Source organism: Oryctolagus cuniculus, chromosome 2 (genome assembly GCF_051225735.1).
Source record: "Oryctolagus cuniculus isolate XC-2025 breed Fujian yellow rabbit chromosome 2, ASM5122573v1, whole genome shotgun sequence".
Classification (NCBI taxonomy): Eukaryota; Metazoa; Chordata; class Mammalia; order Lagomorpha; family Leporidae; genus Oryctolagus; species Oryctolagus cuniculus.
Genome location: NC_142868.1, coordinates 21,531,733 through 21,557,433, shown reverse-complemented (window position 1 = coordinate 21,557,433; position 25,701 = coordinate 21,531,733). Strand labels below are relative to the sequence as shown.

Here is a 25,701-nt window from a genome sequence, read left to right as displayed (position 1 = left end):
CCTGGAAGGTGGAGCAGGTTTGGTGTGCACCAGCTGCCTTCCTTGCCCCACCCCCCAAGCAGTGCAAATGCCTGCCCAGCTGGACTGAGGCTGGGGAACTCCAGTCCCCTTAGGAATGGCTGCAGAAGCCCACACCTGCAAAGGCCCCCCTCCCGGCCCTCCGCAGCAGGTTGCGTGCGGGAGACTCCTGGGTCATTAGAAGAATGAGCTGAGCGGGAGAGCAGCTCCCTAGCCGGCAGCACTTGGTGGGAAGCAGCAGGCGAGGATGGACGCGGTAGCCAGCCTTCTGGGGAATGCAAGCGGCATCCCTCCTCCCTGCGAACTCGGGCTCGACAACGAGACGCTCTTCTGCCTGGATCAGCCCCCTCCTTCCAAAGGTAGGTGCCAGGGGCTGCTGCTTGAATTCGAAAAACTGTTGAGTGGAGGGAGAAATCGGCAGAGGCTGATTAAGCAAATATAACAAAGCCATTGTGAGACAGGCTGGACAGTCATGTGCTCAGAAGTTTGGTTAAAAGATCAAAAGGCAGAATAGACACAAACGCTCTTATTGTTCCCCATGGGGGAGCTGGGGGGGTTTGTGGGCAGCACTTGGGGGTGACACAAGCAGGGAGAGGGTGAGCCAGGGCAGCAAGAAAGAGCTACAAGTGTCTGGGCTTGAACTTCGGAGCCTCACGGGGAAGGTGCTGTCACTGTGGGGTGGTAGCCTTTTCTTGGGCGACACCAGGGTGAAGAAGTGATTAAGGTGAAATAATGCATCCCAGGGAGCCAAGAAGGCAACCAGCATTCCCTTGAGAAGCTGTGTTCTTAAAAGGTGCTTCCCGGGTGATCCTTTCACAAATCAGCCCTTGAAAAGGGCACTGCCCTCCGTTTGTTTCTGCCCAATGTTGTCAGTGCAGGAATAGTTGGGATCACCGATGTGCACCCCGGAATGGGGAAGAGATAAGAAAAGCAAAAGCCGGCGGGAACTAGGCATTCGCTTTGTGCGCCAGGGTTTTAAGAATCCGCGGCCATAACCTCCGTCCTCCGCCTCGTCCCTCTCCCCGGGCTCTCTGCAGAGTGGCAGCCGGCAGTGCAGATCCTCCTGTATTCGCTGATTTTCCTGCTCAGCGTGCTGGGGAACACGCTGGTCATCACGGTGCTCATTCGCAACAAGAGGATGAGGACCGTCACCAACATCTTCCTGCTCTCCCTGGCTATCAGCGACCTCATGCTGTGCCTCTTCTGTATGCCCTTCAACCTCATCCCCAACCTGCTCAAGGATTTCATCTTCGGCAGCGCCTTGTGCAAGACCACCACCTACCTGATGGGTGAGTTGCCACAGGTGCTGTGCCCCGAGCCTGCCCTTGGTCTCCCCAGCCCTCTCACACCACAAGCTGAGGGGCTCTGCCCAGGGCCACCACGCCAACAGCTGGCTGCGTGCGGCCATGTGCGAGTGCCCAGCTCAGTCCCCTCCCGCCCCAGGAGTCAGGCCGCAGCCCTAGGTGTCCCAGGCCAGTTTCCGAGAGAGAAGGGAGTTGGTGGGAAAACCAGGAGGAGGCTGACTCGCCCGCTGCTGTTGGAGGGAGAGATTCAAGGTGGCTCGAAGCTTTGACTGAGTCCTCATCTCAACCCCGTGGCAGCCCTGCCTTCCAGGGCTGGTGGGCAGAGCTTTGGCCCATCTGTTCTTTGGGGACAGGCGCTGCTTTAAAAGCAGTTTCACTACAGACCCAGGTTCTCTTCTTCAGATCCACTTCCCAGCCTATCACCCCATGGACTGAGGCCGCCTCGGACAGAGAGGAAGGAGGAGTTGCATTTGCCCCCAGGGCAGCTGTGGGCCCACTAAGTGCACGCTGCCTGGCGGAGTCTGTGGCTCTCTGCCTAGGTCGGTCAAAACGAGGATAATCTGAGACACACAGAGCTAACGTTTCCCAGCACTTGCCATGCACCGAGCGTTGCCCCAGATACTTTTCTTTCCATGGCTTCACTTTATCTCCCAAGCACCCTATGGAATAAACACACTCATTCTTTCTGATCTCACCCAGAGAGGGAACAGAGGCACAGAGAGGTTCATTCGGTGCCTAAGGACACACAGGCAGTACGCAGCAGAGCTGGGATTTGAACCCAGACTAGCAGGCACCACCACACCAGTGGCTTTGCCGCCTCACTTCGCTGGCTGCTGTAGTGCTCCTGATGCTGCACAAACTCTGAGTGCCAGATGGCTCTGGCGCTGGCCCATTCTGAGACCTACTTGGGAGAGAAGGAGAGGTGAGAAAGGAGGAGGAGTTGCTTCTTGTTCTGACCCACACCATATAAAATACGCGGTGCTGAGCTGGGCTGGGGCAGTCTTCATTGACCAGAAAGCTCTAAATGCCTGTATTTTTCTAAACGGAGGAAGCAAGATCCAGTGCTGACAAAGCGCTGATGAATTACTGACCCCCGTGCCATGGGCGAGTTATCAAGGACGTGGCAGTCTGGATCCAAGCCCTCAGAAAGTTTAAAAGAAAAAAGGGGGGAGAGAGACTTACCAAGGACACGGAACAGTGTGAAATAAGGGAGCTGAATAATGACCAGCATTCCACAGTGCTGTAGGCTGTCGCGACCCAACCACAGGTGTCTCCCGGTTACGTCATCCGAGGACCTCACCCAGGGTACAGCGAATAAGACTGGAAATGAGTGTTTGATGAATGCCACTGAATCGATCACTTTAAAATGGTTAATTTAATCTTAGGTGAATTTCACCTCGATACATTTTTTTTTAGTATCCAAAAAGAAAATCAAGATAATCCTGAGAGTATTTTGTAATACCCCAATGATTGGAGTTCCAATTCTAGTATCTTAGATTCTTCCATCAGTTCTGTAGTCTCCCCAGAATTGTTACAAACAGTTAAAATTCATTAAACTCCTAATTTGTAGCAAAAGTAACATTCAAAAAGAATGCTTGCCTGAGATTGAATTTGTGGAAGACTCCTTACACAGAATGGACTCTGGAGTTTGAGGCTAAAGTCTCAACAGGTCAACTCTTTAGGGGTAAAGCCCAGTAAGACCGAGCAAATCCCAGCCTGGACCCAGAGGTGCCAGTTCTGGGTTCAGAGTCACGGACCACAGGAAATCTAGGGAAGCTAGAAAAGAAATCTCAAGAAAAAAGGATGTTTCTGTGCATGGTTTCAGATAATTGATTTTTTAACAAAAAAAGATTTATCTATTTATTTATGTATTTGAAAATCACAGCTCCGGACAGAAAGGGAGAGACAGAGAGGGAAGTCTTCATCCACTGGTTCACTCCCCAGATGCCGCAATGGCCAAGGCTGGGCCAGGCTAAAGCCAGAAGCCAGCAGCTTCATCTGGGTCTCCCACATGGGTTGCAGGGGCCCAAGCACTTGGGCCATCTTCTACTGCCTTCCCCAGGCCATTAGCAGGGAGCTGGATCGGAAGTGGAGCAGCCGGGACTCGAACCAGCGTCCATAGAGGATGCTGGTGTCTCAGGCAGCAACTCTCCCTGCTACGCTACAGTGCTGGCCCCCAGAGAACCAACTACTATCCATAAACATAGTGAGGATCTAAGGACCTCAACTGAAACCTCTCCTCCCAAATCTACATTAATTCTGAGGTTTAAGAAATCGTGGTAGGAGGTAATCAGAATTGACAGAATCCACAGCTAAAGGATTCTAAAAGAAAAGTTAAGGGGATAAGACAGGTATACATGTACAGCACCAGCGTCAGGGGAATTGGTTGATGATGCCCAAGTGCTTATGTTACATGAGGTGTGTTTCATGTCTGTCCTTCTGTAATGGTGATGTGTGCTCATTCCACAAAACATGGAAGAGCAGAATGGATGCGAGGGAAAATCCAAGCTCCACCCAGAGAAAGCTTTAACCCTAGCGCAGGGCTTTCTCTGCCATCATTTTAAGTGTGGTGGTTTTATATATTTTTTTCCAACAAAGTACATTTTGAAATTTAGAATAGTTCACGGTTATTAAAAGTGTAGACTAAAATTTCTTAGAAAGAGCCTCAGTGCTGCCAGCCCAGACCCTCGATGGCGTCCTTGGTTTTACAAAGCCGATTCTGTCACACAGATCATGGGCTCTTCTTCAGCTTTCTCTAACCCTCTGCTCTGGGGTAGACACGCATTCCAGCCCCTTGGCTATTAATTAATGAGCACTTCCAGCTGAAGCAGGAGTTAGGCTGTAATCAAAGCTCAATAAACTTATCTCAGAACTGGCGAGGAGACGTATTTGCAAGTATTTCTTTAACTGCCTGAATTCCTTTTTGGAACAAAGCTGGGAATAAATCATCTTTGAAACACACACACTTGCTCGTTCTGGAGTTCTCAGTGATCCCCTCTGCTATCAAGCCTGTGTAGGTCAGATATGCTAAGGCTAATGTGCAAATAAACTTAGGATCTCGGAGCCGACAGAAGCAGCCTCTTTGTTCCTTTTCCAGGCACCTCCGTGAGTGTCTCCACCTTGAATCTGGTAGCCATATCGCTGGAGAGATACGGGGCGATTTGCAAACCCTTGCAGTCCCGGGTCTGGCAGACAAAATCCCACGCCCTGAAGGTGATTGCCGCTACCTGGTGCCTCTCGTTCGCCATCATGACTCCGTACCCCATTTACAGCAACTTGGTGCCTTTCACCAAAACTAACAACCAGACCGCAAATATGTGCCGCTTTCTACTGCCAAGTGATGTCATGCAGCAGGCCTGGTAAGGTTGTGTGGTGTTTTCTTCCTTTTTAAGTACCATTGATTTCATCCTGCAATGTTATGAAAACCTGCAATGCCTTGCCCAGAGTAGCTAGGGGGATCAGCCTCCCGGGGGCTTTTTGAGAAGGGTTATTCGAACCTTGTTCTGGAATAATGATAGCAAACATTTGGCCTGAGGGCTTCTATTTTAAATGCTGTATCTCTCTCTCTCTCACTCTCTCTCTCTCTCCCTATATATATATATATGCAATTGATTTTCTATATACATATATAAAATATATATACATATATTAATGCAACTGATTTTATATATACATATAAAATATATTTGTGTATGTATACACACACATATGTTAATGCAACTATTACATGCCCCTTGTACCAATGAGGAAGATGTAGTTGCCCAAACTCGCAATGCGTAGCCACAGTGCAGGATGCCCCTGAGTGATCCTCTGGGGTTCAGACTGCAGAGCTGTGGTTGTCTAAAGGATTGAGGAACACAAGACAGTGAGGCCCACGTCCCACACAATTTTTCTCAGAGCCGCAGCTGCGGAACTTGCCTCGAGAGCTTGGCCAGAAGTAAAAAGGAAAGATCCCCTGGCTGGTTCCCTGGCTTCCTCGCTGGGCAGCCTTGGGAGAGTTCACTTAACCCCTCTGAGCTTCAGGTGCTTTGTCCTGACGAGGAGATAACACACAAATGTTGCTTCAATCTGCCTCGTTGGCAGTCTGTGAGGTTCCAACGAGAGTGTGTGTGTAGCAATGACTTTGTAAAGAGGCTGCACACGTGCAAGGCTTCCGCTTACCGATTCTGGGGATGTTTCAGGAGCAGGGAACTGGCTCGACACGGCTTGATTTGCCTTGCTCTTTTTATTTCAACCAAGCAGCACCCACACGCAGGAAGCATCAGGTTGCAAACGAGAGGGAGACATTTCCAAGACTTGAAAAGGAGTCTTATCAAAACACGTCCAGTTGGAATGAAAAACGGCGCAGCCACCGTGAGTCTCTGACAGCTTTATGGCCTCATCGTGCAGCCTTACACACACCAGACTGCAAAAGCGACGCAGGGCCAGACTCACAAAGGCGGGGCTGTGATGCCTCAGGAATCAGACGTGTTTAGAGAAGGCATAGCTCTCCACCAGTCAGACTCTAGCGCCAGTCTGCCACGGTGCCGGCTGCACAGGTCATGCGGAGTGGACACCCATGGGAATTTCTGAGCTGCTCGTGGGCCAGAAGGAGCCAGAATGCCATGTAGTGTACAAACTCAAGGACACTTTCCACCATTCCATTGTGAAGCCACGGGAGGGTGCAATGGTTGTTGAAGAGCATAGATTCTAGAATCATATGCTTGGGCTCAAGCTCCTTCCTTGCCACGCCTCTTGTGACTTGGGACAAGTTATTTCATCTCTTCAAGTCTCAGTTTCTTCATCTCTAAAATGGGTACTAGCCTAATAGTGTCTATCCCAAGGTTATTACATGAGATAGATGTAGTGATAGGCGTAAAACGCTTCACTTAAGTGTGTAGCACGGATAACCAGCCCTCAATGAGTGTAAGTTCTCATTATTGCTATTGTTGGTAACAGCTTTGAGATATAATTCACATACTCTCATCACTCTTGTAAGATTTTGTTATAACCAGTGCTTCCTAAGAGACTTTCTCTAAAAAAAGATCAGACATAAACAACTTCCAATGATCGACATTGCAGACGTGGAACTTCCAAAGATCTTAAATACCAGTAATGAATGTGTTTATCCCGTCCCACTGAGCATAAAGAGGAGCCCTGTGGCTTCCTTCCCATCAGGGTCTGAAGGGCCACCGTCACTGGTTATTTGATTTCTTTTGATTTAATCAGGCACACGTTCCTGTTACTCATCCTCTTTCTCATTCCCGGAATTGTGATGATGGTGGCGTACGGAATGATCTCTCTGGAGCTCTACCAAGGAATAAAATTTGATGCTAGCCAGAAGAAATCTGCGAAAGGTAACTCTTTCAGCTACGCGGGGATGCCAAAAGGATTCAGAAATTTCTTTTCCATCACTTAAGGAAATGTACGCAGGGCGTCTATAGCGTACACTGGAGGTTTCCAAAATATCGCGAGACTGGTTCGTAAGGGCAGTCTTGGATGCAGTCTTATTTCCGCATCTAAATGGGGCACTGATTCCTCTCCAGAGGGGCTGGTAGAGTCTAACGAGACAAAACACACGTAGGCCGGGTAGAAGCAGAGGGCCCGCCGAATGTTCTGTTCAGGTGGACCACCTTCAGTCACCAAAGCCCATCGTACCTGCAGCCTGTGTGCGTCTCGCCAGAGACCTGGGAAGACGTCCCTGACGGCCCAGAGCCCCGCTTGCTGTCACCTCCTTCCCCGCCCTCTCTCGCCCATTTCCTGCTCACACTGCCCCTGCCACACAGCTCACTCCTTCCCCACGCATCGCGCCCTCCCCGCCACGAAAATTCACCCCACACCTGTGTGGACAGAACTCTCCCCTTCTCGCCCCTCCCCTTATCGGCCTTTCCTGTGTAGATAGCTCAGGCTCGCCAGCTTCTTTGCCCTGCTTTGATTTTTTTTTCTCATTATCCAGATTCCTTACGATAAAAGCAATCTAGAGGCTATTGAGCCAGCAAGACCTGCCCCTGGGGAGCTGAGGGAAGGAGGGTGAAAGATGAGAATATTCATTCTTTAATCATGTCTTCTTCCTTGTAATCTACATGTGGAAGATGTTAGAGACGTTATATTATATTTAGTGCATGATTTTATTACTTTTGAGTAGCTTTTCATTGGAGGGAGAGAGTTAGTATAGCCACTACAGCCATGCCCCCTTAGCTGCAGCCTTACTCTCCCTCGTTTCATTGCCCTGAGGCCACACATGGCCTGAAGATATTAAATGGAAAATTCCTGAAATAAGTGACTCATGTTTTAAATAATTTTTATTATCATATATTATTATAATTCGATTCCATTCATAGTTACTGTTGTTAAGCCTTTACTGTGCCTACTTTATTTTTTTTTATTTTTTATTTTTGACAGGCAGAGTGGACAGTGAGAGAGAGACAGACAGAGACAGAGAGAAAGGTCTTCCTTTTGCCATTGGTTCACCCTCCAATGGCCACTGCAGCTGGCGCACTGTGCCAATCCAAAGCCAGGAGCCAGGTGCTTTTCTTGGTCTCCCATGCGGGTGCAGGGCCCAAGTACTTGGGCCATCCTCCACTGCACTCCCAGGCCACAGCAGAGAGCTGGCCTGGAAGAGGGGCAACCGGGACAGAATCCGGTGCCCCAACCGGGACTAGAACCCGGTGTGCTGGCATCACAAGGCGGAGGATTAGCCTAGTGAGCCACAGTGCCGGCCACCTACTTTATAGTAAGCTCTATTATCATAGGCATGCTTGCATATGTTGAGCACCCCTACTCTGAGATTCCTAACTCTGAAATCAGAAGCTTTGTGAGTGCTGTGTTTAGATTTGGGAGCACATTGGATTTCAAGTTCTCAGATTAGGGACGTTCAACTGGTAAAGGGCACGTAAGATAATTCTAAAATCTGAAACACTTCTGGTCTCCAACATTCTGGGTAAAGGACACTCACCCTTTCTAGAGAAATCTGAAGGCCCTCAAAAAATGGAATTAAAAGCTGAGTTCATGGAGGCTAGTGGTTAAGATGCTGCTTGGAACACCCAACCCCCACATCAGAATGTCTGGGTTCAAGTCCCCACTCTGCTCCCGACTCCAGCTTCACAGTGTGCACCCTGGGAAGCAGCAATGATGGCTCAAGTCACTGGGTCCCTGCCACCCAATAAGGACCCTGGAGGGAGTTCCTTCTGGTCCTGGCCAGCCTCCAGCCATGCTAGCCTTTAAGGAGTGAGCAAGCAAATGACCGCTCTGTGTCTGTTCCTCTGTCTCTGCTCCTCTCTCTGCCTCTCGAATACAGAAAGTAAAATCTTAAAAGATGAGTTTACTTTGAAACGCATGGATTTCCCATGAACTTTTTGAAGTCTCCTCCTGCATGGTATGGCTTCCCCGGCATCCTCTGGGGGTCTTGGTGCGGAGGATAAGGGGTTGGGTGTCCTGGCTCCTGTACTGAATCCTACCTCTTAGGTCCCAGGTTGCCTGTTCAACCCTCGGGTTCTGCTTTGGTTGGCCTCCTTGAAAGAGGGAGGCAGGGACTCCAGGCCTCCCGCCTGCCGTGTCCCAACCCGAACACTAAGTAATGGCCCTTGCTTCCTCCCTCTACCCGCCCCCAACACCCAGAAAGGAAAGCCAGCACAGGCAGCGGCCGGTTCGAGGACAATGACGGGTGTTACCTGCAGCGGTCCAAGCCCACGAGGCAGCTGGAGCTTCAGCAGCTGTCCGGCGGCGGCGGCAGAGTGAGCCGGATCCGGAGCAGCAGCTCGGCGGCCACGCTGATGGCCAAGAAGCGGGTAATCCGCATGCTCATGGTCATCGTGGTCCTCTTCTTCCTGTGCTGGATGCCCATCTTCAGCGCCAACGCCTGGCGGGCCTACGACACGGTCTCGGCCGAGCGCCGCCTGTCCGGGACGCCCATCTCCTTCATCCTCCTGCTCTCCTACACCTCCTCCTGCGTCAACCCCATCATCTACTGCTTCATGAACAGGCGCTTCCGCCTCGGCTTCATGGCCACCTTCCCCTGCTGCCCCAACCCGGGGCCTCCCGGGCCGAGGGCAGAGGCGGGGGAGGAGGAGGAAGGCCGAACCACCCGGGCGTCGCTGTCCAGGTACTCGTACAGCCACATGAGCGCCTCCGCGCCACCGTCGTGAGCGGCGCGGCCGCCCCTGCAGGTGCATGGGGCGGGCTGGGAGAGGAAGAGGAGCAGGAGCGGGAGCAGGAGCAGCGGTGCAGCGGGAGCCCCGCGTTGTGCGCATATCCGTCCTCATCCAGCCCCAGGGTGGGGCCCCGGGGCTTGGTTTCCAGCGAGTTCAAGGAAGGCAATTTTCAGTTTCAGTAACAGGGCCCCATCAGGAAGACCCCAGCAGGACCCAGGCTGCAGGTGTCGTTGGCAAGCATTTGTTTAAAATGCAGATGTGGACCTCACTGAGGTTTTTGGAAGGTTCTGGAACAACTAAGGCGGTCTCTCACGCCCCCCACAGCAACACACTTCTATGCTCTGTTTCTGCTGCTCAAACGCCACCACCCAGGGAACAAGGAGCAAACCCCTCGGGCATTTATTTATTGCTATAAATGAACAGCCCGATGTTCTCATCTTGGGGCTGATCAAGAACAGAGAAGCAAGCACGTGGTCATCGGAAGCGCACAAGGACCACGGTCCGGAAGCTGGAATGCGGTACCTATGTTTCTAAAGAGAAGAGGAGACCTGCAGAGGGATGGAATGTTCTCTTGTTCCGGGGAGTGTGAAGGGGCAGAAGGTGCATAGAAATCATTTTTTCTACTGTAATGATATATATTGCTTGACTCGCCTTCATACGGTGGTTTTACATCTCACGACTCCTTTCCCTCCACTGGATTTCTCTTAGTCGCCTGTACTTCCTCTTTTTCCAGAGACCACCAGGTAGGAAGGAGAGCTGTAAGTCATGTGTACCTTGCCAAAGACACATAGTCAGGAACAGGATTGAAACTGGCACAGCTGGACTCAGACAGCTTTTGAATGCCAACGTGATTCAATGTCTGTGCTTTTCAATCTATGTATTTGCTAGTTTATGTATATGTGTAAGCCAACCACATAGTTATATGTTCTTTACATGTAAAGATGCTCCTAGTGTGTTAAAAAAAAAGAATATTTAATGGATGTTACAACTCAACAAGTGTTGTCATTTTACATTCTTCTACCACAACTGGAGTTTCATGTGAACTTCATTTCTTTGAAAACCCGCGTTGAAACCTCAGTCCCTAATAGACATCTCTATTTAAGATAAGATGTGAGCTCTACAGCCAGCTACTAGGAAGAGCTTTTCTAGAACAGTATCTATAGTTCCAGTCTACCAGCACTTCTTCCTTTGTTTCTTTTTTTAGACCAACATAGTCCTTTCCAATTAAATCAAGCAACAGGGGCATTTTTGACAGAAGCAAGTTTACAAGTGGGAAGTAAACAGAGCCCGCAGCTTCCTGTCCCCAGACATCTGAGAAGGGAACTTTCCTGGTTGTCCTGAGGCCATGACCCTCTGCTGAGCCAGGCCTGGTCCTCCTGGTGGTGTGCAGGGGCCACTGGTCTCAGCTGTTCACGGTCATGAATGTAGAGGGACAAGGGCGTAGGAGTGCCAAGCTGCGATCTGAGTAGGGCATCAGGTGTTGTATCATTTGTCACCATCACACTTGCCTGCCATGGGACACATGGCCCTGTGCTGAAAAGAAACTATTGGGGTTGGGGTACTTTTCAAGCCAGGGGGTCCCCAGGTGGGACTCTAATTGTGCTGTCACCTAGCAACCCAGTCAAAGAGTGCAAGGCAGATTCAACAGCTGGAAATGTGTGCTGCAAACATTGTAAGGGCAAGAAATGGAAATGTCTCCATTATTTGAGTGAGTCCTACATTATCTACAATTTTCCTGCAAAAAGAATAAATCTTCCCTTATGGCAGTGTTGGCACACAAATGAGGATAGAGTAGGCTCCCCTTTATTGGGAACCCCTGAAATTCCAAAGGTGCATGGGCCTAAAAGCAAGGTTCCCAGATTTAGTGGCTAAAAATATAGATGAGCAGCTAAATTGTAATATTAGATAAGCAATGGATAATTTTTCATATGACTATGTCTCATGTACTAAAACACATCCTGTATTTCATCTGGCAACTTTACCTTAAAATATTTTAAAATGTGTAAAAATATACACAAGATTTTCCAGATGTGGAAAGATAAAAATAAAGTTCGCTTAATTTATTCGGAAGTCTTTCACGTTGTGGGAGATTAAAAAAGGAGAAAGCTATTAACTTTTAGTCTGTGTCTGACCTTTGGAAAGGTCTGATTCTTACTGATTGAAAAAAAAGTACATTATTCTTGTACTCTGCTGAGTTAACTGCCTTCATCTCATGCTAAAGCAGGTTACTAATTTGTATTTGAAATGGGGTGGGGGACAATAGCGTTAAGAAAGAATGTCCTCAATTTTCTGGAATTCTAGTGTCTTCTGGTAGCTTCTGCTCATCACCAGAGTGGTAAGCTGGAACTTGCATATGGAATGGAGAGACATATCTTTGTTCTTTATTTAAATTGTGTCTCTCAGTGGCTTCCTGTGCTCTTGTCACCATGGTAATCACTCCTAAACAGACACGGTGAATGAGCATGTGTGTGTACTTCTAGGGTTTGGTGACACCTGTCCTTGTAGGCCTAGCAGGCGCCCCCTCCATTCCAGTCAAGTGTTGTCTTCAAGAGACTGAGTGGTGATAGCTGTTGACCCTCCCTGTGTTCCCCTGGAGTGTTTTGCCCAGTACTGCACACACCCTGAGCGTTCAATAAACATCATGCCTCACTCCCGTCCCGCCTGCCATGCTTTGGGCGACTTCTCTGCATTCACAGCTGTGATTCTCAACAGGAGAAGACACATTCTAAGACTTTCTCCAACTCGGTGCATCTCCCCCAAGATTCTGATGGGTGAGTGGTTGCTTCTCTCGTTGGTGTAGAGAGAGTGTAATCGAAGATCTTACTGGTGGGAACATGTTACACCTGTAAATGGTGTTAAGACCCAGAATGAGAGAAAAGAAAAAGTTTGGAGAACAGGTGCTTAGCCTATTGATTAAGATAGTCACCCCAGGGCCCGTGCTGTGGCATGGTGGGTTAAGTCACGGCCTGCAATGCCGGCATCCCATATGGGCTCCGGTTTGAGACCCAGCTATTCTACTTCCAGTCCAGCTCCCTGGGAAAGCAGTGCAAGATGGCCTGAATTCTTGGGTCCCTGCAACCACGTGGGAGACTGGCTTCGGCCTGGCTGAGCCTTGGCCATTGCAGCCATCTGGGAATGTTCTAGTGGGTAGAAGATTTTCCAATAGGTAGAAGATATCTCTCTCCCTCTCCCTCTGTCTCTCCTTCTCTTTCTGTAACTCTGCCTTTCAAATAAATAAAAATCTTTTTTTAAAGATTTATTTATTTGAAAGACAGAATTACAGAGAAAGGTAGAGACAGAGAGAGAAGTCTTCCATCATTGATTCATCTCCCAGATGGCTGCAATGGTCGGAGCTGCGCCGAACCATTAGCAGAGAGCTGGATCAGAAGAGGAACAGCCAGGATTAGAACTGGCACCCATATGGGATGCCGGTGCTTCAGGCCAGGGCTTTACCCACTGTGCCACAGCACCGGCCCCAAAAATAAATCTTAAAAAAAAAAAAAAAATACCTCCCATATCAGAATATCTGGGTCCAATACTCAGCTCTGCTCCAGACTCCAGCTTCCTGGTAATGCAGACTCTGGGAGGCCGTGGCCATGGCTCAGGTAATTGGGTCTGTGCCACCCACGATGCAGTCCTAGATAGAACCGCCAGCTCCCTGGCCATTGGGGGCATTTGGCGAATGAGTCCATGGATAGGATCTCTGTGTTTTTAAAGAGTTAGGATCCACTGATCTATAGAGGGCACCTCCCTCTGGGGTCTTATGCTCCTTGAGGGAGGACAGTAAAAAACCATACCCACATTTCTTTTATTTCTCTATTTTTTTTAAGTCTTTGCTCTGGGAGACGCATTTGACATTCAAATATTTTCTTTAAAAAATTTGCATCTTGGTCATATTTTCCAATTTATTTTCATTTTACTTTGAAAAACAGAGAGACAGAAAGGGTGATCTTCCACCTGTTGGTTCACTACCCAAATGCCTGAAACCGTAAGGGCTGGGGCCAGGCCAAAGCCATGAGCCAGGGCACTGCCTGCAGTGCCGGCATCCCATATGGGCACTGGTTCAAGTCCCGGCTGCTCCACTTCTGATCCAGCTCTCTGCTGTGGCCTGGGAAAGCAGAAGATGGCCCAAGTCCTTGGGGCCCTGCACCCGTGTGGGAAGATTCGGAGGAAGCTCCTGGCTTTGGATCGGCGCAGCTCTGGCCGTTGCGGCCAATTGGGGAGTGAACCACCGGATGGGAGACATCTCATTCTCTCTGCCTCTCCGCTCTCTGCATAACTCTGACTTTCGAATAAAAACAAAACAAAACAAAGCCAGGAGCCATGAACTCAATCCAGATCTCTCCTGTGGGTGGTACAGACTCAGGTACCTGAGCCACCACCCGCGGCTTCGCGAGGTGCACGTCAGCCAGAGCTGCATCAGAAGCAGAGGAGCCGGAACTTGAACCAGGCACTGCGATATGGGACGTAGGCGCCCCAAGCAATGACTTCACCGCTGTGCCAAACACCTGCCCTGTGAAGGTAGGTAATTCACTGCTCGGGGCTGGTAAACATTATCAAAGCCCACGTGGCTCCCTTGGCTGCTCTCTCCCTTCCATTTGCTCTGCCACGGGGCCCTTCTAGGAGGCCCTGAGCCACCCAAAGCCACGCCACACCTGCAGTCTCTCTGTGGCGGGCTCTCAGCTCTGCGCGTGGAGCTTCCCTCCCTCTGTTTCCGTGGTTGAAATGTTACCGACCTTGCTGGCTTTCTGCCGCCCTCAAGTGGGCCGGAGCTTTCTATCTGCTCACAACTGAGAGCCAGCTCACAGGCCACCTACCCCAGCCCAGGGGGAAGTTCAAGTCCTTGTGCAGGAAGAGCAAACAGTCATCCAGTGACTCGCACCCTTCTTTGCATAGAACAGGTGCTCTGTCCATGTTTCCGGGAATGAGTGGATGGGTCAACCAGCTTAGAGGCAGTTGTCTCCCCACCACCACACACACGCACACACCAAGGCCTCCTATGCAAGGCTGAAGTCGGCTGGGCAGTCACATACTATTTCCATTGTGTCCAGAAAATCTTGCTTTTTAGGTAAAAGCCACTTCTGCGGATAAACCGATTATATTCTGGGCCGGAAGTCTGGAAATCTGGGTCCCATCCTTAGTGGCTGTCATTAGTTTGCGTGTGGCTCCAGGCAAATCACAGCCCTTCCCCAGCCTCAGTCTTCTCTGGTGCTTAACAAAAGATAAGATTGTCCTCCATCTCTGATACATCACCATACTCAGTCCTGCGGTTACCCCATACCCTCTCTTCATTTTGTTGGCTTCCCATTGACTTTGCAATCAGAGAATCTCCGGGATCCCTAAGCACACCACCACCTTGGAGGAAGGCTGCCAGACCGAGAACAGGGCTGAGGGAGCAATCTCCAAGCTCCCGGCCCCTTCTAGGTCATGGCTTCCCAGAGTTACCTGCGGGAGGCCCACGCCTGGAACGCCTGCCCCATTCCAGCTGAAACGCAGTTGTAAGAATCTGCTCCTAGGCTGGAGACGGGCTACCAGCACTTAATCAAGCCTGTTCTAGGTAGGTGCCAAGCGAGTCACTGGTGACAGCAGGCGATAATAAACACTGGCAGAAGAAATGACTGTTACTTTGGGGTTTCCTGCTTAATTCTCAGAGAGAGAGAGAGAGAGAGAGAGAGAGAGAAAGGGAGGAGCGGCATTTTCCACATTTTACAGGTGGAAGAAGAGGACCAGAGACTGTCCAAGGTCAGACAGCTGGCCAATGTCAGAGACAGGATGGAGCCCCGTTCTCATTCCACGGGGCTGCTGTGGGATGAGGTGTCATTCATTAGTCTGAGTAATCAATAGCTGGCTGTTTGGTTTCCTATCACACTTTCCAGGCGTAGTCCTTGGGCAGCGGCAACTTCAGGGGGGAGGAGTGCCTGTCTTGCCCCCACTTCCTCCCTTCCCCGTGTGCTCACGACTACCCCCCCCCCAGCCCCGCACTCCCCCAGACATATTTTGACCTCCACACTGAACTCCCTGAACCTGGAGGATTTGCAAATCCGATTGTATTTTCCACTTGTATTCCGCATGCCTCTCTCCCTCCCTCTGTTTATTTTTAGAATGGAGATAATACCTCGGCTCCCTCACACAGCGGCCAAGCGATGGTATCAGTAAATGAGCTTTCACCTCTTTGGCAAATCACCAGCGGTAGGAAGGGAGATTTGCTTTCTCAGAACGGTCAGAAAGGAGACAACCTCAGGCCTCTCCATCAGCTGCTGTGTGGAGCTTCCTGGCTTCCCCTTCCGCCTGTCACCTTTGAGCAGGACCCCTTCCCCAGGGACAGGCGCAGGTGTGATTCCCACTCCCTCCCACTGGGCATCACTTCAATGCCTGGACGTCCCACACTGCCCCCGCCCCAGCATGGTGTCTGCAGGGGCGCTTACTGCCAGTCCTGCACCAAGTCACTTCTCTTCCTGATTCTCTAACAGCTAAAGGCTTCCCACTCTCCCAAAACCTCAGGTCCAAACCTGGCCTGTCTGTTCAAAGATGGCAACAGGAAGTGGGGAAGGCAGAAAGACTTGAACTTGGGTCCCAGGTCCAGCTAGTGTGGGACAAACTACTCAGCCCCCCCCCTTAGTTCCCCATCTGCAGGACTTGCCTCATTAGGTTCTGTGAGAATCAAACAATACTAAAGGACATAACTAAGGCTAAATTTAAACTTGTATCAAAAGGGGGCCCTTTTCCAGGCTCAGACGGTGGCTGTAGACAAGGAGTGACAAGTTGTCCACCATTGCAAAGGGAGGGACCAGATGTGATCCCACAATTAGCTAAGAGGCCGAGGTCGGAGTGGAGTGGGACCAAATATCTATCGGGGATTGAAGACAGAGCAAAGAGAAAAACAAAGCTAATTCCTGATTGTTCCACGCCTTTTGAAGAACTAATAGCATGTGAAGAGTGTGACAAACAGCAGGTGCTTAGTGAATGGCAGCCATCATCAGTGACACCTGACACCTGTTTCAGCTCTTCGCCTGGCCTGGCAGGTCTTGGATTTTTATTGAGAACACTCTCATCAAAATTCCCCTTTTACTTAGAATTCAGAGAGTCATGGTAACCATACAAGTGCCCTCCCCACGCCACCTCCCCTTCCCCTCCACTTTACCCTGCACTCTGGCATCACATGGGGCTTACAGACAGAAGGCTGGGGTCACCTCCCTCTCTGCCCAGAGGCCAAGAGGCTCATCATGGACTGGAGGTCCAACTTCCCTGGCCTGGCCTCAAAGTCTCCAGCAACTGGATGTCAACCTCCTTTGCATATCGGTCAGTTTCCTCTTCCTTCCAGAAGAGAAAGGTTTGCCATCCGGCCAGTACTTCCTTAAACTCCTGCCCCCACCCCTCACTTTTGGATCTCCTCTTCCCTTTAGCTCTTCTGGGTGACATCCTGTCATTCGGCGTGGCTCAGCTCAGCTTTTGCCTTCCCCATAAAACCCCCAAAATCCTCATCAGAAAGGAATTCTCGGAACTCCCCAACGTCGTCTTTGTAGACCCTAAAGTTGAACACATTCTGTCTGGTTAAGACAGACAGACCCAAAGCCCTCATTTGTAGCAAGTTTTCTGATTTCTGTGGTGCAAAGGGCTCTGCCTTGGGCACTTTCAAGTTGCCGGCGTGAAATCTGTGAAGAGAGCGCTGGGAAGAGCCGTGTCGTAGCACACTAGTCTACAGTATGTCCTACCATGTACTATGTACTAGTCTACAGTATGTCCTACCGTGCAGATGCAAGAAACATGAGTAACATCCAGAGCGTAGATAACAGCTAAATGTAGTAAAAAATAACTAGAAAGTGACGCATTTCAAGCATGTATTACAGTTCCCGAAAATAGAACAGTTGGCCTTGAAGCCAACACCCGCCAACCGCAGCCCTCCACTGGTTCTGGCCGAGAAATGGGAGAAGTCCGCTCGGAGTCTCCGGGTTCATTGCTGAGGGTGTGTGGCTTTGTGCTGCAGGAACAAAGTAGCACGTGCATGAAGGCGCTCAGTGCATGCGGTGAGTGAATCCCTCATCTATAAAATAAAGGTAGGGGGTGGATATTGTGGTTCAGCTGGTTAAGCCACCATGCGGAAGCCCTAGTCTGTATCAAGCCGCAGGTGCTCCACTTCCAATCCAGTTCCCTGTTAATGTTGGGAAGTAGTGGATGGTGGCTCGAGTATTTCAATTCCTGCCACCCACACGGGATACCCAGACAGAGTTCGGGGCTCCAGACTTCATCCTGGCCTACCCCTGCCTGCTGTGGGCACTGGAAGAGTGAAACCAGTAGATGGAAGATTTTCTCTATCTCTCTCTCTTTCTCTCTGTATCTCTATCTCCCTCTCTTTTTTCTTTTGTCATTCTGCCTTCCAAATAAATTAATTTAATTAATCTTTAAAAATTAAAGTATTTGGACTAGATTGATCATTTTTAAAAATTTAGCACAGGGAAATCTCTGCTTTCTTTCTCCCCTAAGAAATTCGGTATAGAAGTCCAACATGCAAGCAAGTTCACAGTATAGTCACAGGAATGGGGCTTTGGGACACTTCCTGGAAATCCCAAGTGGGACCCCTTGGGTACCACAGAACGTGGGTTACAAACCTCTAATTTGGATCCACATCAGGACCAATAATGTGTACCCTGGGGCCTGCGAGGTCAGTCTTTTTTATCAGGATTTGCCGGTGACATTGGTGAGCCTAGCTTCACCGCCAGCTGTGCTGTGCCCTTGGCTTTGTCCAGTGAGCAGACCACCTTCCATTAGGCTCCGAATTACAGACGCCTTCATGCATCATTCAGGCCCATCCTGGCATCACCGCTCTCCCTGTGTGGATCCGGCCAGAGACTCACTGGCCCCGTGCCTGCTGGCGGGGGGCTGGGCACTGTTCTCTCTGCAGCGGCCGGAACAGGCGTCTCCAGGCCAGCCCTCAGCTTTCCCAGGCCGGCTTCTCCACGCAGTCATCACAGGCCCCACTCTGCTGGCTCCCAGCATTCAAGCACTGTGATTTCTCGGTTTCCAGACCTCCTGTGGGACCATGATGTAACTCTGCTTGAAGGTCTGTCCCAACCCATAGCCATTTTCAGTCCTCAGCCCTGTGGAAGTTTTCAGAAAGCCCCTCCCACTGGGATTTTATTTTTGAAAAAAAAAAAAAAAGTATTTGTTTTTGTTTTATTTGAATGGCAGAGAGAGAGATGGATGGAGATGGATCTTGCATCCCACTGGTTCACTCCCCAAACACCCCCAGGAGTCAGACCTGGGCCAGGCTGCACCAGGAGCCAGGAACTCAACCCAGGTCTTCCACATGCATGGCAGGGACCCAAGTCCTTCAGCCATCACCTCCCAGAAAGCTGGATTGGAAGCTGAGGAGCTGGGACTTGAACCAGTGCTCTGGTGGTGGGGGGAGGGGTGGGGGTGGGTATGGGCATCCTCTGAGGCAACATAACCACTGAGCCACAACTCCCGGCCCTCACTGGGCTGTTTATGATGCCAAGTGTGTCAGCTGCAACCAGGTGTCAGTCCCCAGGCTCTGGGTAGCCACGGCCTCAGCCAGCAGCTTATACCATTCTTTTTGCTTTTTTTTTTTTCTGGTGGGAGGAGGGGAAGGAGTGGAAATGGATAGATCCTTTGTCCATGGGCCAGAGCACTTGGCTATGAGACCCTAGCCAGTATCTCCCTCACGCCCCCTGCTATGGGCTGAACTGCGGGCCCCTAAAACTTGCCTGTTGAAGGTGTAACACCTGGGACCTTTAAAGAGAGAACTGCTTTACAACAGGGCCATGAGGGCTTGCCCCAGTCCTCATCCAGTCTGACTGGTATTCCTACACGAAGCAGAGATTCGGGCACACAGAGGGATGCCCGGCACACTTACGCGCAGAGACAGCTGTGCGAAGAGGCAGCAGAAGGCACCATCTGCAAGCCACAGGGGGAGCCCTCACCAGAAAGCAAACCTGCCAGCTTCATGCTGCATTTCCTGTCCGAAGAACTGTCAGACGTGACATCTTCATTAGCAACCCCCGAGCCCAGTTGGTGGCACTTTATCAAAGCAGTCCTTGCAGACCGAGACACCCTCATTCCTGGGTTCAGAGCTCACACAGCCTCACTTAGTCCTAAGGGCAGGTCAAAAAGGCTGGAAACTGGGAGCTGGCTTTGTGGCTCAATGGGTTAAGCCACTGCCTGCAATGCCTGCATCCCATATATGTGCCGGTTCGAGTCCCAGATGTTCCACTTCTGATCCAGCTCCCTGCTAATACTCCTGAGAAAGAAGATGGCTCAAGGCCTCTGTACCCACATTGGAAACCCATATGGAGTTCTAGGCTCCTGGCTTCGGCCCGGTCCAGCGCTGGCCATTGCGGCCATTTGGGAAGTGACCCAGTGGAGGACGATCTCTCTTTATATCTCTGCTTCTCTCTATGTAACTCTGCCTTTCAAATAAATAAGTACTTTTTTAAAAAGAGAGAAAGGCTGGAATCCAACCATGCCCCTTTCCTGGGCCAGCCACAACCCCTGAGACCTTGAACTAAGACCTCACACCTGTTCCAGGATCACTTCCTTCTCAACAGGCTTCCTTCCGTCTTTTCCTCCTGGTGTCTGATTTCAGTAAAATCCCCAGGCACAGAGACGGCAGCTGCAACAAGAAAGCAGCCAGTCAGAGACACCAGAGGGGTGAGGAGGCAGCTGGAGGGTGCAGGGGCTCTGGCCCCACCGAGACAATTCTCCAGGGGTGGGGCTGGAGCATCCTGAGGCCTAATTCAAGGTGGGGGGGGAGGGTCTTGGGCATCTTCCAGGGCTGGGCTTGCCAAATTAGACGCAAGATGCCGCTTCAATCTGAATTTCAGATAAGCCGTGAGTCATTTCTTGGTACATGCACATCTCATGCAGTGTTAGAGGTTTTTATTTATTTGAAAGGCAGGGAGATGAAAGACAGAGAGAGCTCCCATCCCGTGAATCACTCCTCAAACGCCTGTTACAGCCCCCAGCTGGGGCCAAAGCCAGAAGGCAGAATTCAATCCGGGCCTCCCAAGTAGAGGGCAAGGCCCCAAGTACTTGAGGCATCCCTGCAGACTCCGGGAAGCTGGAGTCAGGAGCTGAAGCCAGAATTGAAACCCAGACATTCTGCTGGGGCCCAGGCATCCTGACCGGCTTCATAACCACTTGGCCAAATGCTCACTCCCAAGGTTGTGGTTTTATTTGCTAAACCTGGCAACCCTGTGCAGGAAGACAGAGTTGAGAATTCAAATATGATGGGGAGGGGGCACGCACACACAGGACATGCCCAGGACTGCCACACAGCAGTCACTGAACCAACACAGAAAGAGCAGAGGAGTGCTTCTGGGTGACAGGGCTCTGTCACCGGCCCAGCCCTACAGCCTCTCCGTTGGAGTCAAGATGAAGAATCCCGGATCTATCAGTTTCCTACAGGGGCTGTAACAAACCTCGTGGCTTGAAACAGCACAAACCACACAACAGTTCGGCGGTCAGAAGCTGTCACAGGTCTCACTGGACTAAAATCAAGGTGTCTGTGGGGGAGAATCCATTTCTCACATTTCCAGTTCCTACCTGAATCCCTTGGCTTGCGGCCCCTTCCTCTATCTTCAAGGCTGATTCTACCAGCCAAGAAATGCCACAGGCTGCCAGCAACTCCACAAGGCAGACAGGTATGCAGCAGGTGCATGGCCCTCAGAAGGAACCACGCCAGCCCACACTGGGTCTTCGAGCCTCTGTAATTGTCAGGGGATAAATGTGCTCTGTTTAAGCCATGTAGGCTGTGCTGCTTTGTCACAGTAGCCTGGGAAGCTCCCATACACACTGCCATTCTGAAGAGTCAGTGTCCTCTCCTGCATGTCCACAACCACGTCTCTGTCACCTGCCATCTCCATGTCTGCCCCCACCTCTTGGCTCCCACTGTCCCGTCACCTTCTCTGGCCAGCTCCCACATGTCCCTTTCATAAGGGCCCCTTGTGGTTACCCTGTCCCGCTCCCTGGGTGATGGTAACCCCCCCACCCAGGTTCTGGGAATTGGGATGTGGACATCTTTGGAGGCGCCCTTTTCAATTCCCACAGTGCTTCTCCCGGTGACATTGCCACCTTCTCAAGGCTACTGGTAGGTAACAACAGACTTTAATTGGGGTCCTGGATACATATATAGACAGTGCCAGCAAATCAAGATTCTCACTTTGGGCCATGGAGATTTAGATGTGGAGGTGAAAGGTGAAAGGGAAAGAGACGGCACTAATGGAAGAATAGAAATTTGGAGCTAAAAATGCATAAACGCGCACAGACGATGCACGGCAAAGGGCTAGACAAGCCTGTCTCTTCTCCACCTTCTCCCCCAGCTGCTTGTGGGGGCGTTTCTGGTACCCTAAGACCGCCCTGAATATTGCTTTCAACCAGCTTGCCCTGGGTTTGGGCACAGACAGCACAATACATCTCGAGGTCACAGCCCTGGCCTTGACCCCGTTCCCAACTCCGCAACAGCCCAGCTTGCAGAGAGCAGAGAGGGGCCGCTTGCTCTTTAGAAGGCAGTGATGGCAGGAGTTTCCCAGGACTAGGTGGGAGGTTGGAGGTCAAAGGCCAAGTTGTGGGCCGGTGTGACTCCCTCCAAGGGCCCTGAGGAAGCACCTGCCACTCGCCCTTCCGCTTGGAAGTTGCTGGCAGTCTTCGGGCTCCTTGGCTGCTGGAAGCATCATCCCACTTGCTTCCTCCGTCTTCACCTGGCTTCTCCCACGTGCATGTCCCTGTGTCCAGACTTCTCCCCTGGTAAGGACATCACTCCTATTGGATTAGGTCCACGCTGATGACCTCATCTGAACACTGCATCTGCAGTCCCCTCATATCCACTGAAGGTCACCTTCGGAGGCCCTGGGGGTCAAGATTTCAACTTGCAGATCTTGGGGAGTCCCGGTGCAGCCCATAGCAATGGCACAGAGATTTCAAGGGGGTGCATTTTCAGAACCTCTGTTCTGGAGTTTTCTTGTCTTCAACAGCTTTGACTCCCTGTTTCCCAAGTTAGGGTTTATGGGGCCATAGTTCTCATAGGGGCCCCTTCTGAGAGACACAGGAGGGTGACGGAGCCACAGGCTGGGGCTGACGAGGACTGAGGTGGGTCAGCCTGCCTGTCCCACAGTCACGAGGGAACACAGGGGGAACCATGGCCTTGCCGGCGACAGAAAGGATCTGCATTTGAGGGGACATCTCTCTCTCTGAGACTGGATGCAAGAGGCCCAGTGCCACCCTCCAGGCACTGCACAATGCTGGCAGGGATGCTGAGGGAGCCCCTATCAGCTATTCCTGGGGGAACAAGGAGAAGGGCTCAGGGTGCAGCACTTACTAGAAGGCTCCAGGGCCAGCCCACCTGGCCTCAGCCCCGAACCCCACCCCACCCCACCCTTGCTGCCTACGACTCCTTGGGCAAGCTATCACCCTGTGTCTCAGTTTTACTGTCTGGTGAGGAGAGCAGTGGCCATTTCCAACAGAATTGCAGAGGACAAAAGAGATCATCTTTTAAAACAGCACTTACCAGGAGGCTCACCTGCCAGTCAGACTAGATAACCACGCCCCTTTGGGAGTAGATAAAAGGCCTGGAGCACAGTGGGCCCCTCCTTTGTTTTGGTTGCGCACCCTTGTTGCATTGCGCCTCCGCGGTGCCTCTGCTTTCCCTGCCTGCACGCTTGCTCCACAGGACACCCGGCCTGCTCTCTGCCTGCTACGGACCCAACTTAGCTTCTAGACTTCTTTCTCCCCTAATTAAAGCCCTCACTTTCCTGTGCAATTCCCCCACTGAATAAAATGCTTAAAAACTTACCGAAAAAAAAAAAAAAAAAGCAGCACTTACCCTGTCAGAGGTTTTCCAAAGCCTTAGCCACAGTTATCAGCTAAGGAGACTTGGCTGGGACTGCCACTTCTGCTTCTGGAGAGCCCATCAAGAGGACAGTGGCACAGAGCGATGCAGCGAGCCCTGCACCTGCCACCACTAGATGCCGACAGGAAGTTCCGCAGCACACTGACTTGCACCTGCAGCCCGGTCACTCTGCACCTGATGCCTCCCTTGCACGTTCTTCCCGTTTCCACTTGGAGATCCCAAGCACCAGGAAGGGCAGCTGTAGTGCCCTGTGGTTTCCTCCACAGTTGCCCAGCACAGGATTTGCCCGAGATGGGTACCTACGACAGACCAGCCCCCAGCGGTCACTTGAGCAAAAGCCCGGATGGAGATGAGTCCCCTTCAATACCCAGCATTGCCCTAAGCCCTGCTCTCAGGCTCTAAGACTAGATGAGCGGGGCTTCCCTCCCCCGAAAACTCAGTGTTGCTCCTTCCTCACTCTGAGACGGCTCAAGCAGTGACGTTACAGCTGCACACCAGTGCCCCTGCTTCCTTCCTCACCCAGGTCCCGCCGGCACCAGCGTGGAGAATGGGGAGGGGATGGGGAGCCAGGCAAGGCGTGTGTGTCCCGTCTCTCCCACTGGGTGAATTTGCTGGGTCCTGCTGCTTCAGCGGGCTGAGCGCTGGCACGGGGCTGGCTGCTGGGGCTCCTGGTAGTGGGAAACCAGCACCAGCTGAGAATGTAACATGCCGGGCAGTCCTTTCCAGCTCTCGCTCCGGCTCCTCCTGTTTACCTAAGTGGGTGAGCGTGAACTCAGCTGCCAGCGAATGCAAGATCAAAGGCTCCGAGCACGTGCAGCGTGAGCTGGAACTCGGGCTCGGGCTTTGCTGTGGTCAGTCGCCACCTGTCACTTACTTGCAGCTCCCACAATAGCAACATACACTTATTAGCTATGAACATAACCTTTACTATTCAATTTCCTATGGGAAAGACAATCTGACAAAGGCGAATCTGATGAAGCTCCAGCTCCCACACCGCGGACCCCTTGCTTGTACAAAGGCATTTTTCAGATACTCAGGCATACCTGAGGGATTTTTATTTATGGAGAAAAGAGTTACCCTCCCTGCCCAATACCCGAACCAAGAATGCATAGTCCAGAAAAAGAAGTAGAATCTGATCCATTTTAGCCCAAGGAAACAGAGCGAGGGGGCCTGGTGTCCTGCAGAGTGGGCAGCACTGGAGAGCAGGGACCTGTTCTCAGAACAAAATTATGGCACATGGGCGTGGGGGAGGCTGCACCATGACCTGAACCCTGAACCCTGAACCCCGTCGAGATTGTTAACCTAACTCTGTGAGGGCACGAGAAAACCAGAGGGGGTCATGGCAATCCAAGGCACGTCAGGAGGTTGGTAAAAGATGGTCGCTGATACCCAGGCTCCCTGTAGAAGATTAAGTGATTGCTCAGTGAATTTCCTCATGCAGACATCACCACCCCACCTGTGTGAGAAACCTGTGCTTCCTTGCCTTGACAACAACAGCAGTGGCTGGGGGAGGGGTAGAAGAGACGGTGGGCGAGTTCGGTGCTGATGACTCCAGAGGCATTGAGTGTGCCCACTCACTCCTCACTCCTCAGCTGGTCCAAGAAGGATGAGAGACCCGTGCAGCAGGCCCGGAGCTCATCAACAGCTCAGAGGCCCCAGCAGAGCCTTCGCAGATCAGCTGAACCCAAACTGACAATAGATACGTGAGCAAGAAGCACCCACTGAATTCTTCTCCACGTCACCTTCTGGGTGATTTGTCTCGCAGCATGACCACAGTAGCAGCTTCTTTGCCCTACATTGCTCCTGCACAGAGCCCCCTGCCTTTGGTGTTGATCTTGCCATTGGCTGGCAGCTGGGTTCATACACATTCACTTAGACGCACGCAGGGCATGGGAGCTGAGAATCAGACAGGATCGCAAGACGTCACTGTGGCTCTTTGCACCCTCCGGTGGTGCACAGGCAGCCCTTGGCTTCCCTGCCGCCCCTCCTCTCTCCTCCGTCTTCTCCCAAACAGAAGCTTTCAGTCTAATGGTCTTAGGTCAACCCTTTGCCTCTTAGACTGAGCTTCAGTGATAGACTTTTCCCACCCAAACCCATGTGCTTTTCAAGTCACTTGTCTCTTGGCAGAAAGAAAGACTTTGCCATTAGGATTCCAGGAATGAGCCAGCAGGTGGGGGCGCACTGAAGGCTGAGACAGTCTCCCTTGGCTCTCCGGACTTCACACACTAGCAGCCTCCCAGCAAACGGCTGATTTTTTGGGGAAGGCTCAAATCCGGCAATTAGGGATCAGCCCGAGCCATGCGTCTGTTTCTTTCTGTCATTCGCCTGGGAGAAAGTTGGAGCATCTTCAGCAGTTCTGGGTGGGTGCGTGCGGGCTTCTCCTATCCAT

General features: G+C 51.3%; 1 protein-coding gene and 1 long non-coding RNA gene across 4 annotated transcripts; one reads left to right on the top strand and one right to left on the bottom strand.

The window, feature by feature from the left end:
• The first annotated feature begins 215 nt into the window (after positions 1-215).
• On the top strand, positions 216-9,475 carry CCKAR (cholecystokinin A receptor). The gene is given in 5 exon segments (NM_001082383.1): positions 216-377; positions 1,056-1,307; positions 4,420-4,681; positions 6,531-6,658; positions 8,919-9,475. Coding segments are annotated over 5 exon segments (1,281 nt in total). The 5' UTR covers positions 216-265; the 3' UTR covers positions 9,446-9,475.
• Positions 9,476-16,983: 7,508 nt separating this feature from the next.
• LOC149127701 (uncharacterized) lies at positions 16,984-24,096 on the bottom strand. 3 transcript variants are annotated; one of them, XR_016229579.1, is made up of 5 exons: positions 23,832-24,096; positions 23,286-23,611; positions 21,011-21,171; positions 19,985-20,078; positions 16,984-17,492 (listed from the first exon to the last, which is right to left on the bottom strand). It is a non-coding gene; the product is annotated as an uncharacterized LOC149127701 (long non-coding RNA). The 3 variants fall into 3 exon arrangements; XR_016229580.1 differs by lacking the exon at positions 21,011-21,171 and having other exon boundaries at positions 17,251-17,429; XR_016229578.1 differs by lacking the exon at positions 21,011-21,171 and having other exon boundaries at positions 17,254-17,492.
• Between the last annotated feature and the right edge of the window lie 1,605 nt (positions 24,097-25,701).